This window comes from Artemia franciscana, chromosome 16, assembly GCF_032884065.1.
Source record: "Artemia franciscana chromosome 16, ASM3288406v1, whole genome shotgun sequence".
Taxonomy (NCBI): domain Eukaryota; kingdom Metazoa; phylum Arthropoda; class Branchiopoda; order Anostraca; family Artemiidae; genus Artemia; species Artemia franciscana.
In genome coordinates, this window is record NC_088878.1 from 4,810,310 (window position 1) to 4,829,118 (window position 18,809).

The window sequence follows — 18,809 nt, forward strand, 5'->3', positions numbered from 1 at the left end:
AAAGGAAGCTACACATTTTTAGGTTCTTTAATGCCATATTGATAGCTAAACCTGCAGCTACATCAAGAGCTGCATCTTCAAAAGAAAGCTACATATTTTTTGGTTCTTTAATGTCGCATCGACAGCTACAGCTATATTAACAGCTACACCTTCAAAAGGAAGCTACACATTTTTAGGCTCTTTAATGCCGTATTGATAGCTAAACCTGCAGCTACATTGAGAGCTACATCTTCAAAAGAAAGCTACATATTTTTAGGTTCTTTAATGCCGCATCGACAGCTACAGCTATATTAACAGCTACATCTTCAAAAGAAAGCTACATATTTTTAAGTTCTTTAATGCCATATGTTGTTAGCTTGCTGTTGCTGATCTTTCACCCACATTTTTCTGCGGAAGTTGGCACCTGCTGCTACCAAAAACAGCAAATAGAATTTTTCAATTTTAAATTAAAATGCCGATTTTTCCTAGTTTTTTAAAGATATGTGTTGTCTGTTTAATGTTCGACTTAACGTTTCAAACAATCAGATTTCATTTCCACTGTCTTTGGTAATTTTAGAATTACAAAAAAATTACCTGAAAGGTTTGACGGAATCCCAAAAGAAAGTGTCAATAGACACCCCTTTGTCATAGTTCAGTTCTTGTTTTAAATACCAATGGTAGTTGCTAGAAACCCATAGTTGAACACAAAATTGGAGATGATCGTTCACCTTTCTTTGACAATAAAGGGACAAAATATTTGACTCATTGTTCCATTTAATGTCACATACCTAAAATTTCCAAAAATAAATGAACAAAATCGGTTCAAGGTAGAGCACAGAAGATGAAGCACAAATAGAAAATCTTTAGATTGCGACCCAATCCTACCAGCTGTGAATCCGGGGGCGTAATTTGCTATGGGGTAGGGAGGCAACTGCCCCCTCCAAACCCAAGTTTTCCCCTGCAGAACCCAGTTTGTCCAGAGTAGACCCCAGTTTGCCCTCAGAGACTCCAGTTTGCCCCCCTCCCCCTCCTAAAACTTGGTTTCTGCAAAAAATCTTGTCAAAACTAAGATAAATCTGCATAATTCAAGCACCCAGAGAAAGAGGTCAGTTTTCTTTAGTAAATCTTTGCCTTTATGGTACTATATGGTTCATTTCTTTTTACTGTCATTTTCACTTTAAATTGAAAAATTGCCATTAACTTTGCCCGCCCTCCCGGTTTTTGACGAAAATACTTCAGTGTGTGAGTCTAGGGAGCTTATAGATAAACAAATTCTCACAAAATATCTGAATTTCAGACGCTAGGTCAGGTGAAAACGCTCTAGTCTGTTGCAAGCAAGCATGCAATCTAACATACCCATGTTTTTCCGCTCAACGACTGGCCAGAAGTGTTTTCCAGCCAACTAATGATATTGTTTTGATTTTCGGCTCTTCAATGGTTGCCATCTTTAGGGAAATCCCCCATTGAAAATGAAATTTAACTAATACCGGTATTTAGCTAGCAGTAATTTGAGCCAATCAGAATGTTTTGTGAATATTCTGATTTATATCAGCCAATGAGAAAATTCTCTTAAATGTCTGATTGGCTCAAATTAGCGCCATAACAACGCCGTGAAAACTTTTGCCTCTATAAAAAAATTAAAGGAAGGAGACTTTAGGATACAAACAAAATATTAAACTTGGAGCACAGTGAAATAAAATACCAACAAATTGGACGGGCATAACAGTGTTCAACTTGAAAGTATTTACTTTATTTCGACTTCAGCTACTTTTTTCGACTTCAGCTCAGAAATATAAGATATAAGAAATATAAGAACCAGAAATAAAGAGGACAAGGTCGGGAAAAAGTAGCTTTCGAGATACAGATTCTTGGAGTTAAAAGACAAAAACCGAGTCATTGATTTTCAACTGTAATCATATGGGTTCAAAGGTCCAAACTTTGCGCGGAAGGCAAATGGAGATAACTACGAAAATTATTGAACGGTAAGATTTAATAAATCAATTGTATGTGAATTACTTGAATATTGAGTGTGCCGAAAAACTGGAAGAATTCCAAAAAATACACAATAAAGTGAACTCGATGAGTAGAAAAGCTAATAAAGAATACTTTGTTAAACAACTGAGTTTAAATAAGGATAACACTAAAGGTACTTGAAGGTTATTAATGATCTTTTGATTTTTGATTATTAATGATCTAATGATTTTTCAATTAATGGCCAAAATATACAGGCGGAATGGCGGATGAATTCCAAGGATGATTTCCTGGACTATGAATTCGTGGATAATAGAGGCTGGAAGTCAAATTGAATTTCAGCCGTGTACTGGAGACGAAATTCTCATAGTTGTGAAAACAATCAAATCTGATTCAGCAGGGACAGATGGCATTAATCTTAAGAATTTTAAATCAGTGATGTGTTATTTACTACCACGCCTCGTCCACATAATCAATCTTTCCCCCAAACCGGCGTATTCCCTGGTGTACTTAAAAGAGCAAAAGTCATCCCCCTTCACAAAGGTAGTTGTAAGCTAGATATTGAAAATTGTAGAGCCATATCAGTCCTACCCCTATTTACAAAACTAATTGAAAAAATTTCGCATAAAAGGCTTTATGATTACCTTACGAAAACGTGGATGCTAAGTGAAACCCATTTCAGCTTTAGGAAAGGATGTCGCAAGCCGTGCATTCCCTCTGTCATACTGTGAATAAATGCTCTGAACGTGGTAAAATTCCTTTGACTGTTTTCATTGATTTTAGAAAAGCGTTTGATAGAGTGGATTTTGAAATTTTACTCAAATGTCTAGAATCCCTCGGAGTTATGGTACTATCTTGGTTTGATAGTATTTTGAGTGGTAGACGGATTAAACCTTTTCTCAGTCGGGATCGTTTCACTAGAAATGCCATTGAATTGATTACGGCATATATGAGTGGTGGAGGGGCAGCTTTTACCATTAAATATGCAGAGGGCAGTGTGTGTGGAATTCCTTCCCACATGGCATCAGGGAGGTAGAGTACTAGCAGTCAAAAAAGATGAAAATTGTTTTGGTTGGATGATGAGGCACTGTTCAGAGATATAGAGTTATTTGGTTTTCGTTATGGTTTATTTTCTTTATTTTGTTCAATCAAACAGTTCGTGGTAACGAACTGTAGTAAGGAGCGACCCGGCTCAATAGTAAACGAAACTCTAAAAAACGGAATTTTGATGCTAAAAGATACATCGAAAGAATCAGATTTTCCTGCTGATTTTAAATATATAGGTTTCATCAAATTTAGTCTTTGTCATCAAAAGTTACGAGCCTCAGAAAATTTGCCTTATTTTGGAAAATAGGTGGGAAACACCCCCTAAAAGTCATAGAATCTTAAGAAAATCACACCATCGCATTCAAAGTATCAGAGAACCCTATAGCAAAAATTCAAGCTCCTATCTACAAAAATGTGGAATTTTGTATTTTTTGCCAGAAGACATATCACGGGTGCGTGTTTATTTGTTTGTTTGTTTTTTTTTTCTTTTCCCCAGGGGTCATCGTATCGACCAAGTGGTCCTAGAATGTCGCAAGAGGGCTCATTCTAACGGAACTGAAAAGTTCGAGTGCCCTTTTTAAGTGACCAACAAAATTGGAGGGCACCTAGGCCCCCTTCCACGCTCATTTTTTCCCAAAGTGAACGGATCAAAATTTTGAGATAGCCATTTTGTTCCGCATAGTCAATAACCATAATAACTATGTCTTTGGGGATGACTTACACCCCCAGAGTCCCTGGGGGAGGGGCTGCAAGTTACAAACTTTGACCAGTGTTTACATATGGTAATGGTTATTGGGAAGTGTACAGACGTTTTCAGGGGGATTTTTTTGGTTTGGGGGGAGAGTTGAGGGGGGCTTACTTGGGAGGATCTTTCCATGGAGGAACTTCTCATGGGGGAAGAGACCTTTAATGGAGGGGGCGCAGGATTTTCTAGCATTATTTAAAAAAAAACAATTAAAAAATAAATATGAAAAGTTTTTTCTTGGGGGGTGGTGTTGACGGGTGGGGGCTATGTGGAAGGATCTTTCCTTGGAGAAATATGTCATGGGAGAAGAGAAATTCAATGAAAAGGGCACTGGATTTTCTAAAATTACTATAAAAAAAAACAATGAAAAAATAAACATGAAAAAGTTTTTTTAACTGAAAGTAAGGAGTAGCATTAAAACTTAAAACAAACAGAGATTATTACGCATATGAGGGGTTTTCAAAATACTTTAGCATAAAGAGTGAGGTATTTAGGAGGAGATAAATACCTCGCCCTTTATGCTAAAGTATTTTTAGTAATTTCAACTGTTTATTCTACGGCCTTTGTGATTCAGGGTCATTCTTAAAGAATTGGGGCAAAACTTAAGATTTAGTGTAAAGAGCGAGGTATTGACGAGGGGACAAACCCCCTCATATACATAATAAAAATATAAGAATATAAAAGTTTGTTACGTAAGTTAATTCTTAAGTTACGTATATTTTTTACTAACAAAAACATTCGTTAAAAATTAAAAGTTCTAGTTGCCTTTTTAAGTAACAGAAAAATTGGAGGGCAACTAGGCCTCCTTCCCCACCCCTTATTTCTCAAAATCGTCTGATAAAAACTAAGAGAAAGCCATTTAGCCAAAAAAAAAATTAATATACAAATTTCATTTTAATAATTTATGTGCGGAGAGCCAAAATCAAACATGCATTAATTCAAAAACGTTCAGAAATTAAATAAAAAAAAACTAGTTTTTTTAACTGAAAGTAAAGAGCGACATTGAAACTTAAAACGAACAGAAATTACTCTGTATATGAAATGGGTTGTTCCCTCCGCGATCCCTCGCTCTATACGCTAAAGTTTGACTGTTTGCCACAATTCAACTTTTTAAAACAATTAAAAACTTTAGCGTAAAGAGCGAGGGATCGTGGAGGGGACAACCCATTTCATATACGGAGTAATTTCTGTTCGTTTTAAGTTTCAATGTCGCTCCTTACTTTCAGTTAAAAAAAAATTAGTTTTTTTTATTTATTTATATACAGTTCAATCAGTGTTTCATCAATATTGGCTATGTATGATATAATTTGTTTCTTGTGTTTTTTGACAAGTTTGTTGTTTTCTTGAAAAAAATTTTCAATTGTATTTTTCCTCAGTATAATTGATTTAAAAAACATGTGAGTTTATAATTCTAGCCCCCTGGTTGCAGTGCATGTTAGGTCTTTTCGGAGACGGATACTTATCCTGCTATTTGTGTTTTTGTTCGTAATAAATTAAACCATCTAAGAAGCAATAGAAACAATCTAAGTAGAAGTAAAAACTAAGCAGATATGATTTTTGGAAAAAGTCAAAACTCTGAACATGCCGAGAACAAAAGAGATAGTACGGTGAGATAGTACAAAAAGAAAATATGTTGGACTAATTGACCCATTCAGTGCTGGCCGGGCATACCGATTCAATCTGGTATATACATGAAAATATATTTGAGTGGTGTTAAATCGAAAATACGGGCATCAGAACTTTTTTGCGCATCTGCAGGCATACAGACACGCAGGATCCTGTTTGCCTAGTTAAGACAGGGTGGGTAGAAAGTGTTTCTATTACCACCCTGGCATTTGAGAACACTATTTTCATAGCTTATGCTTTTCTTCAAACATAATAGAACTTTGGGATATCAGTTTATGAATTACAATTATTGTTACCTTTCAACGGTTTCACATTTTCAGTGACCGCAAAATTGTAGATCTTGAGCACTTGCAAACGTGCCGATGCTCGTCTCATCCTCAGGCCTTCGGCCCTGGCACACATGTTTACAGACGTCAAATTCCCTGCTTTTTTTTACTTTTTTCTGTATCTTAATAGCCTAAGTTCGGATTCGTGTTTCCAAAATAATTCCGTAAACTTTCACGTTTCTAGCTTAATTGGCTCAGTTTATTTTTCATACCAACCAATACGAAGCAAAGTCTACACACAAAATCATTTTTTTTTTGTAGAGGTAAAATAATAATTAAACTCAGTAGCCAGCCTACACAAGACAAAAGAGGTGTTACTATTAAATTGAATGGGCGTCAATTCAAGAAAATTAAAGAGTGGATGTAAGGGTTTCAATTATTCAGTAATAATAAAAACAAAAATAATAACAAATGATTACTTACCTGCAAATGAGGTTCTAAGCCAAACTCCCCATGTCTTAAACCATTAGTTTCGAAGAAGGATATTTGGTATCCAGTAGGAGTCTGCTGGGGAGCAGCTATTAAAGCTCCAGAAGGTTTCCAAGAAATGGGAGCATCAAGAAATGGAGCAAATTCACTCGTGTACTGTAGCTGTCCATCTCTATCAAAGATTTTTAATATGCGAACTTCTGCAAGGAAAACTCAGCATTTCTTATTCCTTCATTTATAGATACCTTTTTTTTGCAAAATAAAAACTGATTTGCTTGCATCATAAACACTGATTTGCATAAAAATCGGGAAATAGTTTTGAGAATTTTTAATGCCGCTCTTTATTTTTTGCTGATGAGTGGTCCTGCATAAATCAGGGCCATATCCAGGGAGGGTTAAGAGTTTGAACCCCTCTTCCCCGAAATGTTTGGCTGACTCGTAAAAAACGTAACAAAAACGATTATAAACACATTTTTGATGCGTTTTTTAAGGTTGTTTTGTTTTGTAAAAGAAAAGACAAAAAAATCCTTTTGTAACCCTTTTGAAATTCACATTTCCGCCCCTGTACAGCGGAGAAAAGTTAAGCCATATTCGTGAAATTTAAAAGAGAAATGATTTCAGAATGCTAGGAAATTTCCAAAAGGCTTTTGAGACAAATTTCCGAATTTTTTTTTATGAAACTATGCATTTTCAAGGAAAATAAGCAACAAGCATATAATATAGATTAAGAAAATAGCGTTGGCTTTCTTTAGTTCTCGAAATGCGGTAAAAAAAAGTAAAAACTAAATGAAAAAATAAATCAAACTGTTCGTGGTAACGAACTGTAGTAAGGAGCGACCCGGCTCAATAGTAACCGAAACTCTAAAAAGTGGAATTTTGATACCAATAGTTACATCAAAAGAATCGCATTTTAATGCTGATTTTAAATTTATAATTTTCATCAAGATTGGTCGTACCCATCAAAAGTTACGAGCCGGAGAAAATTTGTCTCATTTTAGAAAATAGGGGGAAACACCCCCTAAAAGTCATACGATCTTAACGAAAATCATACCATCAGATTCAGCGTATACGAGAACCCTTTGATAGAAGTTTCAAGCCCCTATCTACAAAAATGTGGAATTTCGCATTTTTTGCCAGAAGACAAATCACAGATGCGTGTTTATTTATTTTTTTGTTTGTTTGTTGTTTTTTTTTTTCCCAGGGGTGATCGTATCGACTCAGTGGTCCTAGAATGTCGCGAAAGGGCTCATTCTAACGGAAATTAAAAGTTCTAGTGCCCTTTTTAAGTGACCAAAAAAATTGGAGGGCACCTAGGCCCCCTCCCACGCTCATTTTTCCCAAAGTCACCGGATAAAAATTTTGAGATAGCCATTTTTTTCACCATAGTCGAAAGACTAATAACTATGTCTGTGGGGACGACTTACTCCCCCGCAGTCCCCGTGGGAGGAGCTGCAAGTTACAAACTTTGACCTGTTTTTACATATAGTAAAGGTTACTGGGAAGTGTACAGACGTTTTCAGGGGGATTTTTTTGGTTTGGGGGGAGAGTTGAAGGGGGGGGGGGGTTACGTGGGAGGATCTTTCCATGGAGGAACTTCTCATGGGGGAAGAGACTTTCAATGGAGGGGTGCAGGATTTTCTAGCATTATTTAAAAAAAAACAATGAAAAATAAATATGAAAAGTTTTTTCTACTGAAAGTGAGGAGCAGGATTATAACTTAAAACGAACAGAAATTATTACGCATATGAGGGGTTGACCTCCTCGTAATACCTCACTCTTTACGCTAAAGTATTTTTAGTAATTTCAACTATTTATTCTACGACCTTTGTGATTCAGGGGTCATCCTTAAGGAAATGGGACAAAATTTAAGCTTTAGTGTAAAGAGCGAGGTATCGACGAGGGGTGAGCCCCCTCATTTACGCAATAAAAACATACGAATATAGAAGTTCGCTACGTAAATTACGTATATTTTTTACTTATGAAAACGTTCGTAAAAAATTAAAAGTTATAGTTGCCTTTTTAAGTAATCAATAATTGGAGGGCAACTAGGCCTCCTCTCTCGCTTCTTTTTTCTCAAAATCTTCCTATTAAAACTATGAAAAAGCCATTTAGCCCCAAAAAATTAATAAATTTCGTTTTAATTATTTATGTGCGGAGAGCCAAGGTCAAAACATGCATTAATTCAAAAACGTCCAGAAATTAAACAAAAAAACAAGTTTTTTTAAATGAAAGTAAGGAGCAAGATCAAATGAAAGTAAGGAGCAAGGTCAAAACATGCATTAATTCAAAAACGTCCAGAAATTAAACAAAAAAACAAGTTTTTTTAAATGAAAGTAAGGAGCAACATTAAAACTTAAAACGAACAGAAATTACTCAATATATGAAAGGGGCTTTTCCTCCTCAACACCCCGCTCTTTACGCTAAAGTTTTTTACTGTTTTGAAATGTAGAGTTAAGAGTAAGAGAGATTTTAGCGTAAAGAGCGGGGCGTTGAGGGGGAAAATCCACTTTCATATACGGAGTAATTTCTGTTCGTTTTAAGTTTTAATCTCGCTCCTTACTTTCATTTAAAAAACATGTTTTTTTTTGTTTAATCGTTGGTTGAAAACCGGCGAGAATTTGTGAAATTCAATTTAAATTATTTTGCTTAAAAGGGTTCTATCGATCGACACCAGTCTCAGGACATAATTTCCAAATAATTTTAGGACAAAATTTTCAAAAGGATTCCCAAGAACTATTTAATGGAAGGTAAGTTGTAAGTATATTTAGATTAGCAAAATAGTACAACAGTTTCCTAGTTCAAAAGAGGAAAATAGTTTCCTAGCTCATAAGGGGCCAGTTTGAAAACAAAAAAAAATCGTAAATTTTTACTGAGGGACAAACTGGCAAAAGAGTGGTAAAAAAAAGTAAATGGAAATATAATGTAAGTTTTTACCATTTCTACCATTTACCTTTACCATTTTTCTTTCAAGAAAAGAAAGAGTGGTAAAAGATAGTGTATGGGGGACAGGATAGCTAAGCAATACAATAAAATCTAAGAAAATATACTTTTTACTATTGAACATTCTAGGTAGTATCCATGTATTAATAGCGTGAATATTCACGAGTTTCAGAAATTACTCTGCCAAGAAAGTAACCTCGGTTGGTTGCCATTTAACTGGAATACCAGATACTATGAGATCTAAAGTCGAACTGGCCAATCATGACAATACCAAAGAACTAAATCTTGGAAACAACGGGTCTATGGCAAGTAGGAAGAAACAGAAGAAGAAGAACAATCAAAACAATATTTCGCCTGTACACATTTCAGTTTTGTATATCAAAGCATTTTCATATTAGCTCCCTATTTCAAGTGGTGTAGTTCCCTCTTCCCCCCTTTGCATGTCTTGTAATTTTAAAAATGAAACAATTGACCATTGCCTATTTGAATATAACATGCCGACGTCTGTACAGTATACCCTGGAATGTAAACTGCTAGATTGCTTCAAACACCACACAATATTCAGTAGCTCTGTTCATCTCATAGAGTGAGTAAGAAGGAAAAGGGCTGGATAGTCTCGACTGAAAAGCCCACGTTTGCTGAAATAGAAGGAGAAGTACACAAAGAGGCAAAACTGTTTCTGAGACTTTTTTTTTTATATATAGATAGAGAGAGAGAGAGAGAGAGAGAGAGAGAGAGAGAGTAGCTCACTGATTTTTATATTCCGCTTCCGCGGATTTTACACGGAGTAGTTATTGACTACCTATTGAATCACCTTCTCAGTAAGGGTCTCTTCCAGGTCACTCAGCGCGTCCCCAGATGGCAGATAGGGAAACATTCTCCAGGTATGTAGGGCACCTCCAATATTAGGAGGCGCGGACCAAAAGGAAATCTAACCCCTGAGGGTCCATAAATTGAAACCAGGGCATCCTCACCTGGGGGCCATAAATACAGGTGGAGAAGGAAGAAGGCTCCTCTGATGCAGACTGAGCTGGGCCCATCAGGGTGTGGACACGTCCCGTCAGCTGCAAACCTTCCCCCATCAATGGGTTAAATTACATGGTATTGCAGGAGTCCATCATGGGAGGATCCTCTTCCGGAGGACAACTGTGAAAGGCGGAAGACACATAATGATGTCAACAGTCTCTGCTAGAACCAGAGAGGATCGGCTTGCCGTTGCTTCGAAAGTAAGCCAAGAAACTTCTCCTCTTTATAAATTACAATGGGGTATTTAATGAGATCAAGAACTAGGGCTACCACGTCCGGTAAAACCAACGAACGAATTACCGCGTCCAGGAAACCTGACTAAAAGTTACCGCGTTTGGGGAAACCGAGGGACAAATTCCCGCATTCGGGGCAACCTATGTATTGACAGCCAATAGTGTTGGAAACCAATCTAGAGAAGATTTGACCAGTCAGTCTCAAACGAATGATAGACCAGTTTTATGTACAAGACTTACAACCAGAATCAGAACATTAAACCTCCGGACACTTACAAAACCAGGAAAGAAAGACATGTTCCTCTGCAAAGCAAACCGATACGAGTGGGATGTTATTGGTCTTGTAGAGGCACATCTACCAGGTAACAGCAAAGAACAGATAGTAGACACAGCACTCCTAGTCTCTGGCAGAGAGTAGGGAATACATGGAATACACAGGCAAGGAGTTGGCTTTTTGTTGACGAAAACAGCAAGAAACTGTCTGGTTTCAGTGGTGTCTGTCTCGGAAAGATTGATAATGATCCGACTCAAAAGCAAGTTCTGCAACCTCTCTCAGCTCTCAGCTGAGAGTCTTCTGAACACCACTCCTAAGGAAGACTTCATTATAGTCCTTGGAGACTTCAATGCCATTTTCGGAAATAACAACATCAGAAACGGAGATATCATGGTTAAATTTGAAATTGGACAGATCAGCAGCAGAGGACAGCAACTCATTGAATTTTACCGAGATATCGACCTTTTTGTAGCAAACACAAGGTTCAAACAATGGCGAAAGAGGAAAGTCACTTGGCGGATCCCTGATCCGCCCGGCAGTCCCGGAAGGACTGCCAACATGATTGATTACATATTTGTATCGAACCGGTGGAAATCCTTGTTCACAAACACAGTGTCCGATGGCGATTTTGACAGTGATTAAAGCCTCCTTATGTCATCAGTTCGTCTAAGATTAAAGGCTGCTGCCAAATCGAAGCAAAAAGTCCCAAGATTCCATGTTGAATCCTTGAAGGACCAGAAGACGAAACAATAGTATACAGAGCAGCTAAACGAAAAACTACCAAATATCATGCAAGAAATACCAGTCCAATTTAGCCTAGCCGAAATTGATCAGCTTGTGTTGCAAAGTAGCAGGGCTATATGTGAAACAGCCTAGATCGTCCTCGGCCACAAATCTGCCAGAGACAAGCCATGGATTACCCAGAAGATAGTTGACATGAGCAAAGAGAAACAAACTGTCATACATAAACAAGATCAAGAAAGCAAGAATAGGTTCAAGCAACTCAAACGCCAAATCGAGAAGAAAACTCACCAGGCACTTAATGAAATGATAACCAAAAAATGTCAGCAGTGCAAAGACGACTTCCAAAGAGGTAACTCACACCTTATGTTCAAACATACTAAAGAGCTAGCAAATCATAATGATACGAAGTGCTTAGATCTCTTGGATAAAAAAGGGCAAAAAATTATCTCTCGCGCTGAAATCCAAGATCGTTGGATAGAGCATTTCCAGGAAAAGCTAATTCTCAACGTAAATCCAGATGCTTAAGTCCTTCAAAAGTTCCCAGCACAAATAAATGAGGAACAACCTCTACCACCCGTAGGGTTAAAGGTAGAAACTGCTGTGAAAACCCTCAGATCCAATAAAGCACCCGGGATAGACGGTATACAAGCAGAATACTCAGGGTAGTTATCATCGATCTGTACCATCAAATCGTTACAGTTGTTTGGGAAACAAAGCATTACCCCGAGTTCTGGTCAACATCTGTCATAGTTCCCTTACACAAGAAAGGGTTCAAAAGCCATCGCGACAACTAAAGACCCATATCACTTACTTACCAATCGGCTAAAATTCTCACGAAAATACTCTTAGACCGCATAAGAAATATGACAAGACATGTTATACCTGAGCATCAAGCTGGATTCTGTCAGAATAGATCCATTATAGAACCAATATGAATGAATGAATGAATGAACTTTATTACCCGTAAAGTATAAAAAACACAAAGTACGGAGTATTATGAATAAATAAACAAAAACAAATACGATAAACAGCGAAGAAATACAAAATTGAAACTAACAAAAGACAATATGGATTAATCAACCAGTATCAATATGGAAAAAAGGCTGCAGAGGGTCATAAACGTGAATAAAGTTGACAGTCTTTTTACATAAATCATCACTGGAAGACCGAATCCGAGAAGGCACATCTACTAAACCAAATCGAGCAATTATTTTTTTGTTTCGGTGCCATCTAGGAAGCCGGAGGAGGAATTTGCAATATCTGAAATAAGCCGTACGTAGAGTATGTCGATCTTTCTTACGAAACAGATGAGCCATGCCTGATAAAAACAAAAGCACAGGGGCGCAATAAGCGTTATAAATCATGCACAAACCGTTGCGGTTATAACGGCTTTTGTTTGGGGATATTTTTCCGTAAGCGACGCGTAGGTTTTTCACGGCTTGATTCACTAGGGATGAACAGGTAGCGGAAAGTGTTGGGCCGAAACACAGACCAAGCCAACTAACTAAAGAAGAACATGGTAGAACTGCAGTCCCAGTAACGAATGGAGCGACCGCATAAGGGCTATTAAAACAAATAAACTCGCATTTAGACGCATTAACTGACAGTCCAATCTTAGATAGTTCATTGGTTAATATAGTAAAATTAGAAAGCAATCCACGGCGAGTCCGGGCAACAAGAAGAACGTCATCTGCATATGCAATAGAAGACAAACCAGTATTACCGTAAAAAACAGAACTTCTAAGGGGACGCAGGCACGATGCAAGCACGCATTTAAATATACTAGGAGACAATACGGCACCTTGCCGAACTCCCTTATTAATTTTTACCGGGTCAGATATTTGGCCATTCCAGGTAACTTGAATTTTAGACTTTGAATACCAAGAAGACAATAAACTTAGTACGGAAGGATTAACACCTGAAGACGCAAGGGAAAATAGAGCCTGAGAGTGCACAATATTGTCGAAAGCTCCAGAAATATCAACAGTAAGACAGTATAAAGACATTTTAGCTTTTACGGCATCTTTCATGAGTCGGCTTAAAACATGATGTGCATGGGAGCAACCGAAACTTTTCCGAAAACCAAATTGAAAAGGCGTAAAATCACAATTCGACTCAATTTCTGGTAGTAACAAATGTTCAAGCAACTTACTTAAGAAACACGATACTGTAATGGGACGATAATTCATACATGACGTGGGGTCCTTGCCTCGCTTTTGAATAGACGTTACACGGCCACAAAGGAAACTATCAGGAACAAGCGTCATTCAACAAATCATGGAACGATATTTGGAACTCGGTAAAGAGTTATAAAAACTGGTCATCAACTTTAAGCAAGCCTTTGACCTAATCAGACGAGATGGTATCTGGCATATCTTGGCACACTCCGGAATAGACTATTGAAGGACTCACTGAGGAGTTTTCTACCTCTACAAGTGTTATCCAAGGATGCCTCCTCTCACGCACTCTTTTCTGCCTATTCCTAAACAGTGTGCTGTCACTTGTCCCTGATTTCACGAGAATAGTCTTGGGAGGATACCTCTTTGACCTACTTGCTTATGCTGATAACATTAATCGTCTGAACAGAAAAAGAGAGGAGATCTAAGCCAGAGCAAACGCTATCGATGAAGCAGCTAGTTGGTTTGGAAAGAGAATAAACGCCAGCAAAACCGAGGTAATGAGAGTATCACGGTATGCAGAGACTGCCCCCCCCCCCTCACCAAAGTCACTATCCAGGGCGAGGAAATCGAATGGATCGACCAATTAATTTACCTAGGAAGTGTGCTGACATCCAGGAACGATTCCTCAAAAGACATCAAGCGACGCCTGGCTCTTGCTTCTGCATGCTCCAAGTTACTGCGCTCTATTTGGGAAAATAAATAACTCCCCTTAAAACTGAAGATCTGAAACTTCCGTGCCTTGGTGATTCCAGTTGCAATGTATGGAGCAGAGACATGGACTCTATAAGCCAATGACAAGCATCGACTGGCGGCATTTGAAACTAAATCACTCCAAAAGTTCAGTGGTATCACTTACCTTGACCGAGTATCAAACGAACAGCTGCTGTCCTCCTTGGATTACCTTTACACCATCATGCAGACCGTCAAACTCCAACAGATTCGATGGTTAGGACATGTTCAGCATATGTCCCCAGCCCAACTGCCAAAAATAGCCTTTGAGGGAAGAATAAATTCCTCTCACCCCAGGGGAAGACCTCCCAAGCGCTGGTACGAAAACTTTTCTGACCACGCCACCCAACTGCTGAGGACTGCAACAAACAGGGAGGCATACTGAAAATATTGTTATGACGCCATTAGAGGCGAAGCTCCGAGTCAGCGAACCCGGCCGGATAGGAGTTAAGTAAGTAAGTTATTGTCTGTATTGGGCTGAATTTCTTTTTATTCTCTTTTGGCATTTAGATTCTTAAATTGTCCAGGTTTAATTCATTAACCTTTTTCAAGACCTGAGGACACCTTGTTGTACCCAAACAAAATTTTCGCTTGAATGTTCTTTTTCATTCTGTCGGGCATAGATCCGTCATAGCGCTAGTATATATATATATATATATATATATATATATATATATATATATATATATATATATATATATATATATACATATATATAATCAATACACACTTTCTCCCCCGATAATGGAATAGATGACGCTGTAGTATCCTCTAACAAAATAAATCATTTTTCTTTGCGTAACCTAACAGGCTTTGAATTAAAACAGAAGATCGCTTTGAACAAACAAAAATGCCACAAATATAGCGCAACAAATACTGCCAGAAGAAGAACGTAATAATATGGCACACGATTTTCAATACTTCTTTTTTTTTTAGCTTAGTCAGTTTTCTTTTTGTAGTGAAAATTTGCTGCGCTGCCACACACACAGAATCTGTGCTTCTTTCTCCTTGTTTCTTTTTTGTTTGTAAAGAGGATATAGAAGCGGCTAGCGTCCCATTTTTGGGATACAACCTTTAACCCCTCCCCCACCCCCCCGCAGTCTTTCCAAAAATGTTTCGAATAACTTGTGAATAGACTAAAATTGACAAAGATTACCTTTTACAGGATCAACAACTGAAACAGCAAAATATTTTCCATCACCACGCCATGTTACTCGTGGAAGTCTGTCATCCCAACCGATGAGCGAATGATGAACTTGAACTTTCACATCTCGAGCTTGTTTCCCAGCTGACCCGTGAAACTGCGTTTCTTTCTTCCCCCAACCAACTGTAACAGGTGCACCTAGGAAAAAAAAACCATGATTCATCCAAGAATACCAGAATTATCAAAGAGTTATCTCCGCGTGAATTGGCACGTCGTAGAAAAGAACTGCTATCTATCGGCTATAATCTGCGTCCATCATCTGACACTTCAACTAGAGTTGCTGAAACCCGAGTAATAACGAAAGGGATTAGTGTAGGGATTGAAGCGAAAAAGTCTTCAAAGAGTAAGACTTGGTTGCGAATAGAGGACTCATGTAAACTATCTAATCATGCGACCTCTGTGGTTCCCTCCCCCGCTGTGATAGTCGGAGGTGATGAGTAATATGTGTGATTTGTTCATTTTTTTTTTAGTGATTTGTTTGATGTTTGTTAGTTGTTGTTGTTTTTTGTTTTTTTTCGTAAGTTATTATATATAAATTTTTCTCCTGGATTGGGAGATTTAGTTATGTTTTTGTTGTTTTTCATTTTGTATACAAATTTTTTTCTTATTCAAGTTTTCTGTTTTTGGCCTTTATTTTTTCTGTTTCAGTTTCTTTTTTCACAAAAAATGAGTTCATCGTTCTGTTTGCCTAGTTGCTGTCCACATGTCATTGTTACGAAGATGCCAAGCTGGGTGGTGGGTGGCGCATAATGGATCATAGTTTGTATGTTTTTTTTTTTTTTTAATTTGTCTGACTCTAGTTTGGGTGACATCTCCTCCTTGGGTGAGCGACTATTTCATCTTCAAAATAACCCAATTGATGTTCTTAGTTTGATAAATAATTCAGTAGGTCAGTCTAACAAATCACCATCAAACCCGAATTTTTCAGTTAGTAGTAAATACGTATCTGATTTAGATCGAGTATCCAAACGAGATGGTATATTCTCTATACTTCAGCTTAATGTTCAGGGTCTTTTGCTCTTCGTTTGATGAGTTGAAAAAAATAGTGCGTAGTGGCCACCCTGACTTCATTGGTCTTTGTGAGACTTTCCTTGATTCAAAAAACGAATCTCTATTGCATCTCCCTGGGTACAAGATGGAATATTTGGATCGAAGTAGGATGGCTAAAGGTGGCCTTGCTGTTTATGTTTCGGAATGTCTTCCGTACTCTGTTAGACATGACCTGTCAAGAAATGAAGAAGGAATTTTTGAATCCATATTTATTGAGATTAAAACCCAAGCTAAAGCTTTGATTGTTGGTAATATATACCGGTCTCCTAGTGGGTCTGTTCCCTCTTTCCTTCAGATTCTTGATGAGGTCTTGGAAATAATCCAACTTCATTCATGTGAACTTGTAATTATGGGCGACTTCAACCTTAATTTGTTTGACCGGAGGTCATCCTCGTCCTTGGATTTTCTTTCGACAATGCTCGCTTGTGGAACACTGCCTTCTGCATGCATTCCAACTCGCATAAGTAACACTACCGCTTCTTTGCTTGATAATATTTTTTCATCTTTGACGTTGGTGCAAAATTCTATATTGATGATTGATATCTCAGACCATTTTCTTGTTTTTTCCATGTATGATTTTTCCAATTCGTTGCCAAGGAGGAGCCAAGAAGCTAGTTTTTCCTCTTTAAAATTTAATGATCAGGACTTGCATATTCTTAGGTCACGGTTGGCAGGTCGTTCGTGGAGTATTTCTGAAAATGGGTCTGACATAGATTCTTTGTTTAATTTGTTTTATGATTCTTTGAAAGAAGTTATCTTTGATACATGTAATGCACCCCAGTCGAATCCAGCATCGAAAAGAACAACCCCTTTGAATCCTTGGATGACCCCTGGACTCCTTAAAAGTTGGAGGAAGAAAAATTATCTTTGGAAGGCTTACAGATGCTCTAAGCCATTTTCGCGTAATTCTCGGCTTCAACTTTTCAAAGCTTATAGAAGAGTTTACAATTCGCTTTGCCGAAGGGCTAAATCGTTATTTTATCATAGAAAGTTCTCTGCGGGCGGTAAAGACATTAGGAAGACATGGCAAGTAATCAATTCTGTTATCAGGCCATCTTTTCTGCCTCCTTCTGTCCCTTCAAGTGTTGTGATTGACGGGAAAAATGTAGAGGGTGAGCTAAAAGTTCAAGATGCGTTTACTTCCTATTTTGTTAATATCGGCAAAATGACAGCCTCTTCTGTAAGTCCTTCTTCTTCTCTACCTGATTTTAGGTCCTATCTAGGACCACCTTGTCTTAAATCAATGGCATTGGAACCTGTCTCTGAAGCTGAAATAGCCAGAATTGTCAATTGTTTGAGGGGTTCTTCATCTTCTGGCCCAGACCGCATTCCGACTAAGGTTGTCAAGTTCATTCTTCCTGTCATTGTGTGTGCCCTCACGAGACTTGTCAATCTTTCTTTTGAAAATGGTGTCTTCCCAAGTGCTCTAAAGCGTGCTCGTGTTATCATCCTTTTTAAAGGTGGATCAAGGAATGATCCTGCAAATTATCGTCCCATATCTTTTTTATCAGTGTTTAGTAAAATTTTTGAAAAAGCTATGCTTTCTCGACTTCTTGGTTTTCTTAATTCGAATCACTTTTTTCATGATTTTCAGTTTGGTTTTAGGGCGAAACATTCAACTGAGCATGCAAGTGCAACTCTCTTGAATTATCTAAATTCAGCTCTTGACTCTGGTGCTCTTTTTCTTGATGTTCGAAAAGTGTTTGACTCATTAACACACAAGATTCTTCTTCTGAAAATGTCCCATATTGGTATAAGAGGGAATGCTTATTCATGGTTTCTATCATATTTATCTGGTCGAGTCATCTCGGTTCATCCGGAGTTTTCTAATCCTTCTGGAATAGAGTTTGGTGTTCCACAAGGATCTGTCATTGGGCCGATACTCTTTTTAATCTACGTCAATGACCTTATTAATGCGGTTAAAAATTTAAAACCTACAATTTGCTGTCGTCTTTGTCAACCAGTATCCGTCACTAGCTGTGACAAGAGTTTGTCCTTACCGGATACACTTATTGCTTTTGCTGATGACAGTACTCTTGGCACAACTGGTAGAACTGAGTCTGATCTTCGTTCAAGGATGATAGCCCTTTTTGAAAGAGTTATCCAGTGGTTTGATGTAAATTATCTTGCCTTAAATGTTGAAAAGTCATGTTATCTCATTTTCTCCTGAGTCTCAAAGGCTTGCCCTGATTTAAATGAAATAAATTTATCAAGAGGTTCTCTATGTAGACCTAAGGATCGTTACGTTCGATTCCTAGGCATCTTGCTTGACGAAAATCTTTCGTTCAAGCATCATATTGACCTGA

At 37.8% G+C, this 18,809-nt stretch overlaps 1 protein-coding gene across 3 annotated transcripts in view; it reads right to left on the reverse strand.

Moving 5' to 3' along the window:
- The window catches only part of LOC136036935 (elongator complex protein 1-like), a 182,043-nt gene that overhangs the window by 97,897 nt on the left and 65,337 nt on the right, over nt 1-18,809 (reverse strand). For all 3 annotated transcript variants that reach the window (XM_065719323.1, XM_065719322.1, XM_065719324.1), the window contains 3 exons: nt 15,406-15,591; nt 6,118-6,323; nt 574-767 (listed from right to left, as the gene is read on the reverse strand). In XM_065719323.1, the coding sequence (XP_065575395.1) occupies nt 574-767; nt 6,118-6,323; nt 15,406-15,591 (586 nt within the window). The remainder of the gene's footprint in view (nt 1-573; nt 768-6,117; nt 6,324-15,405; nt 15,592-18,809) is intronic.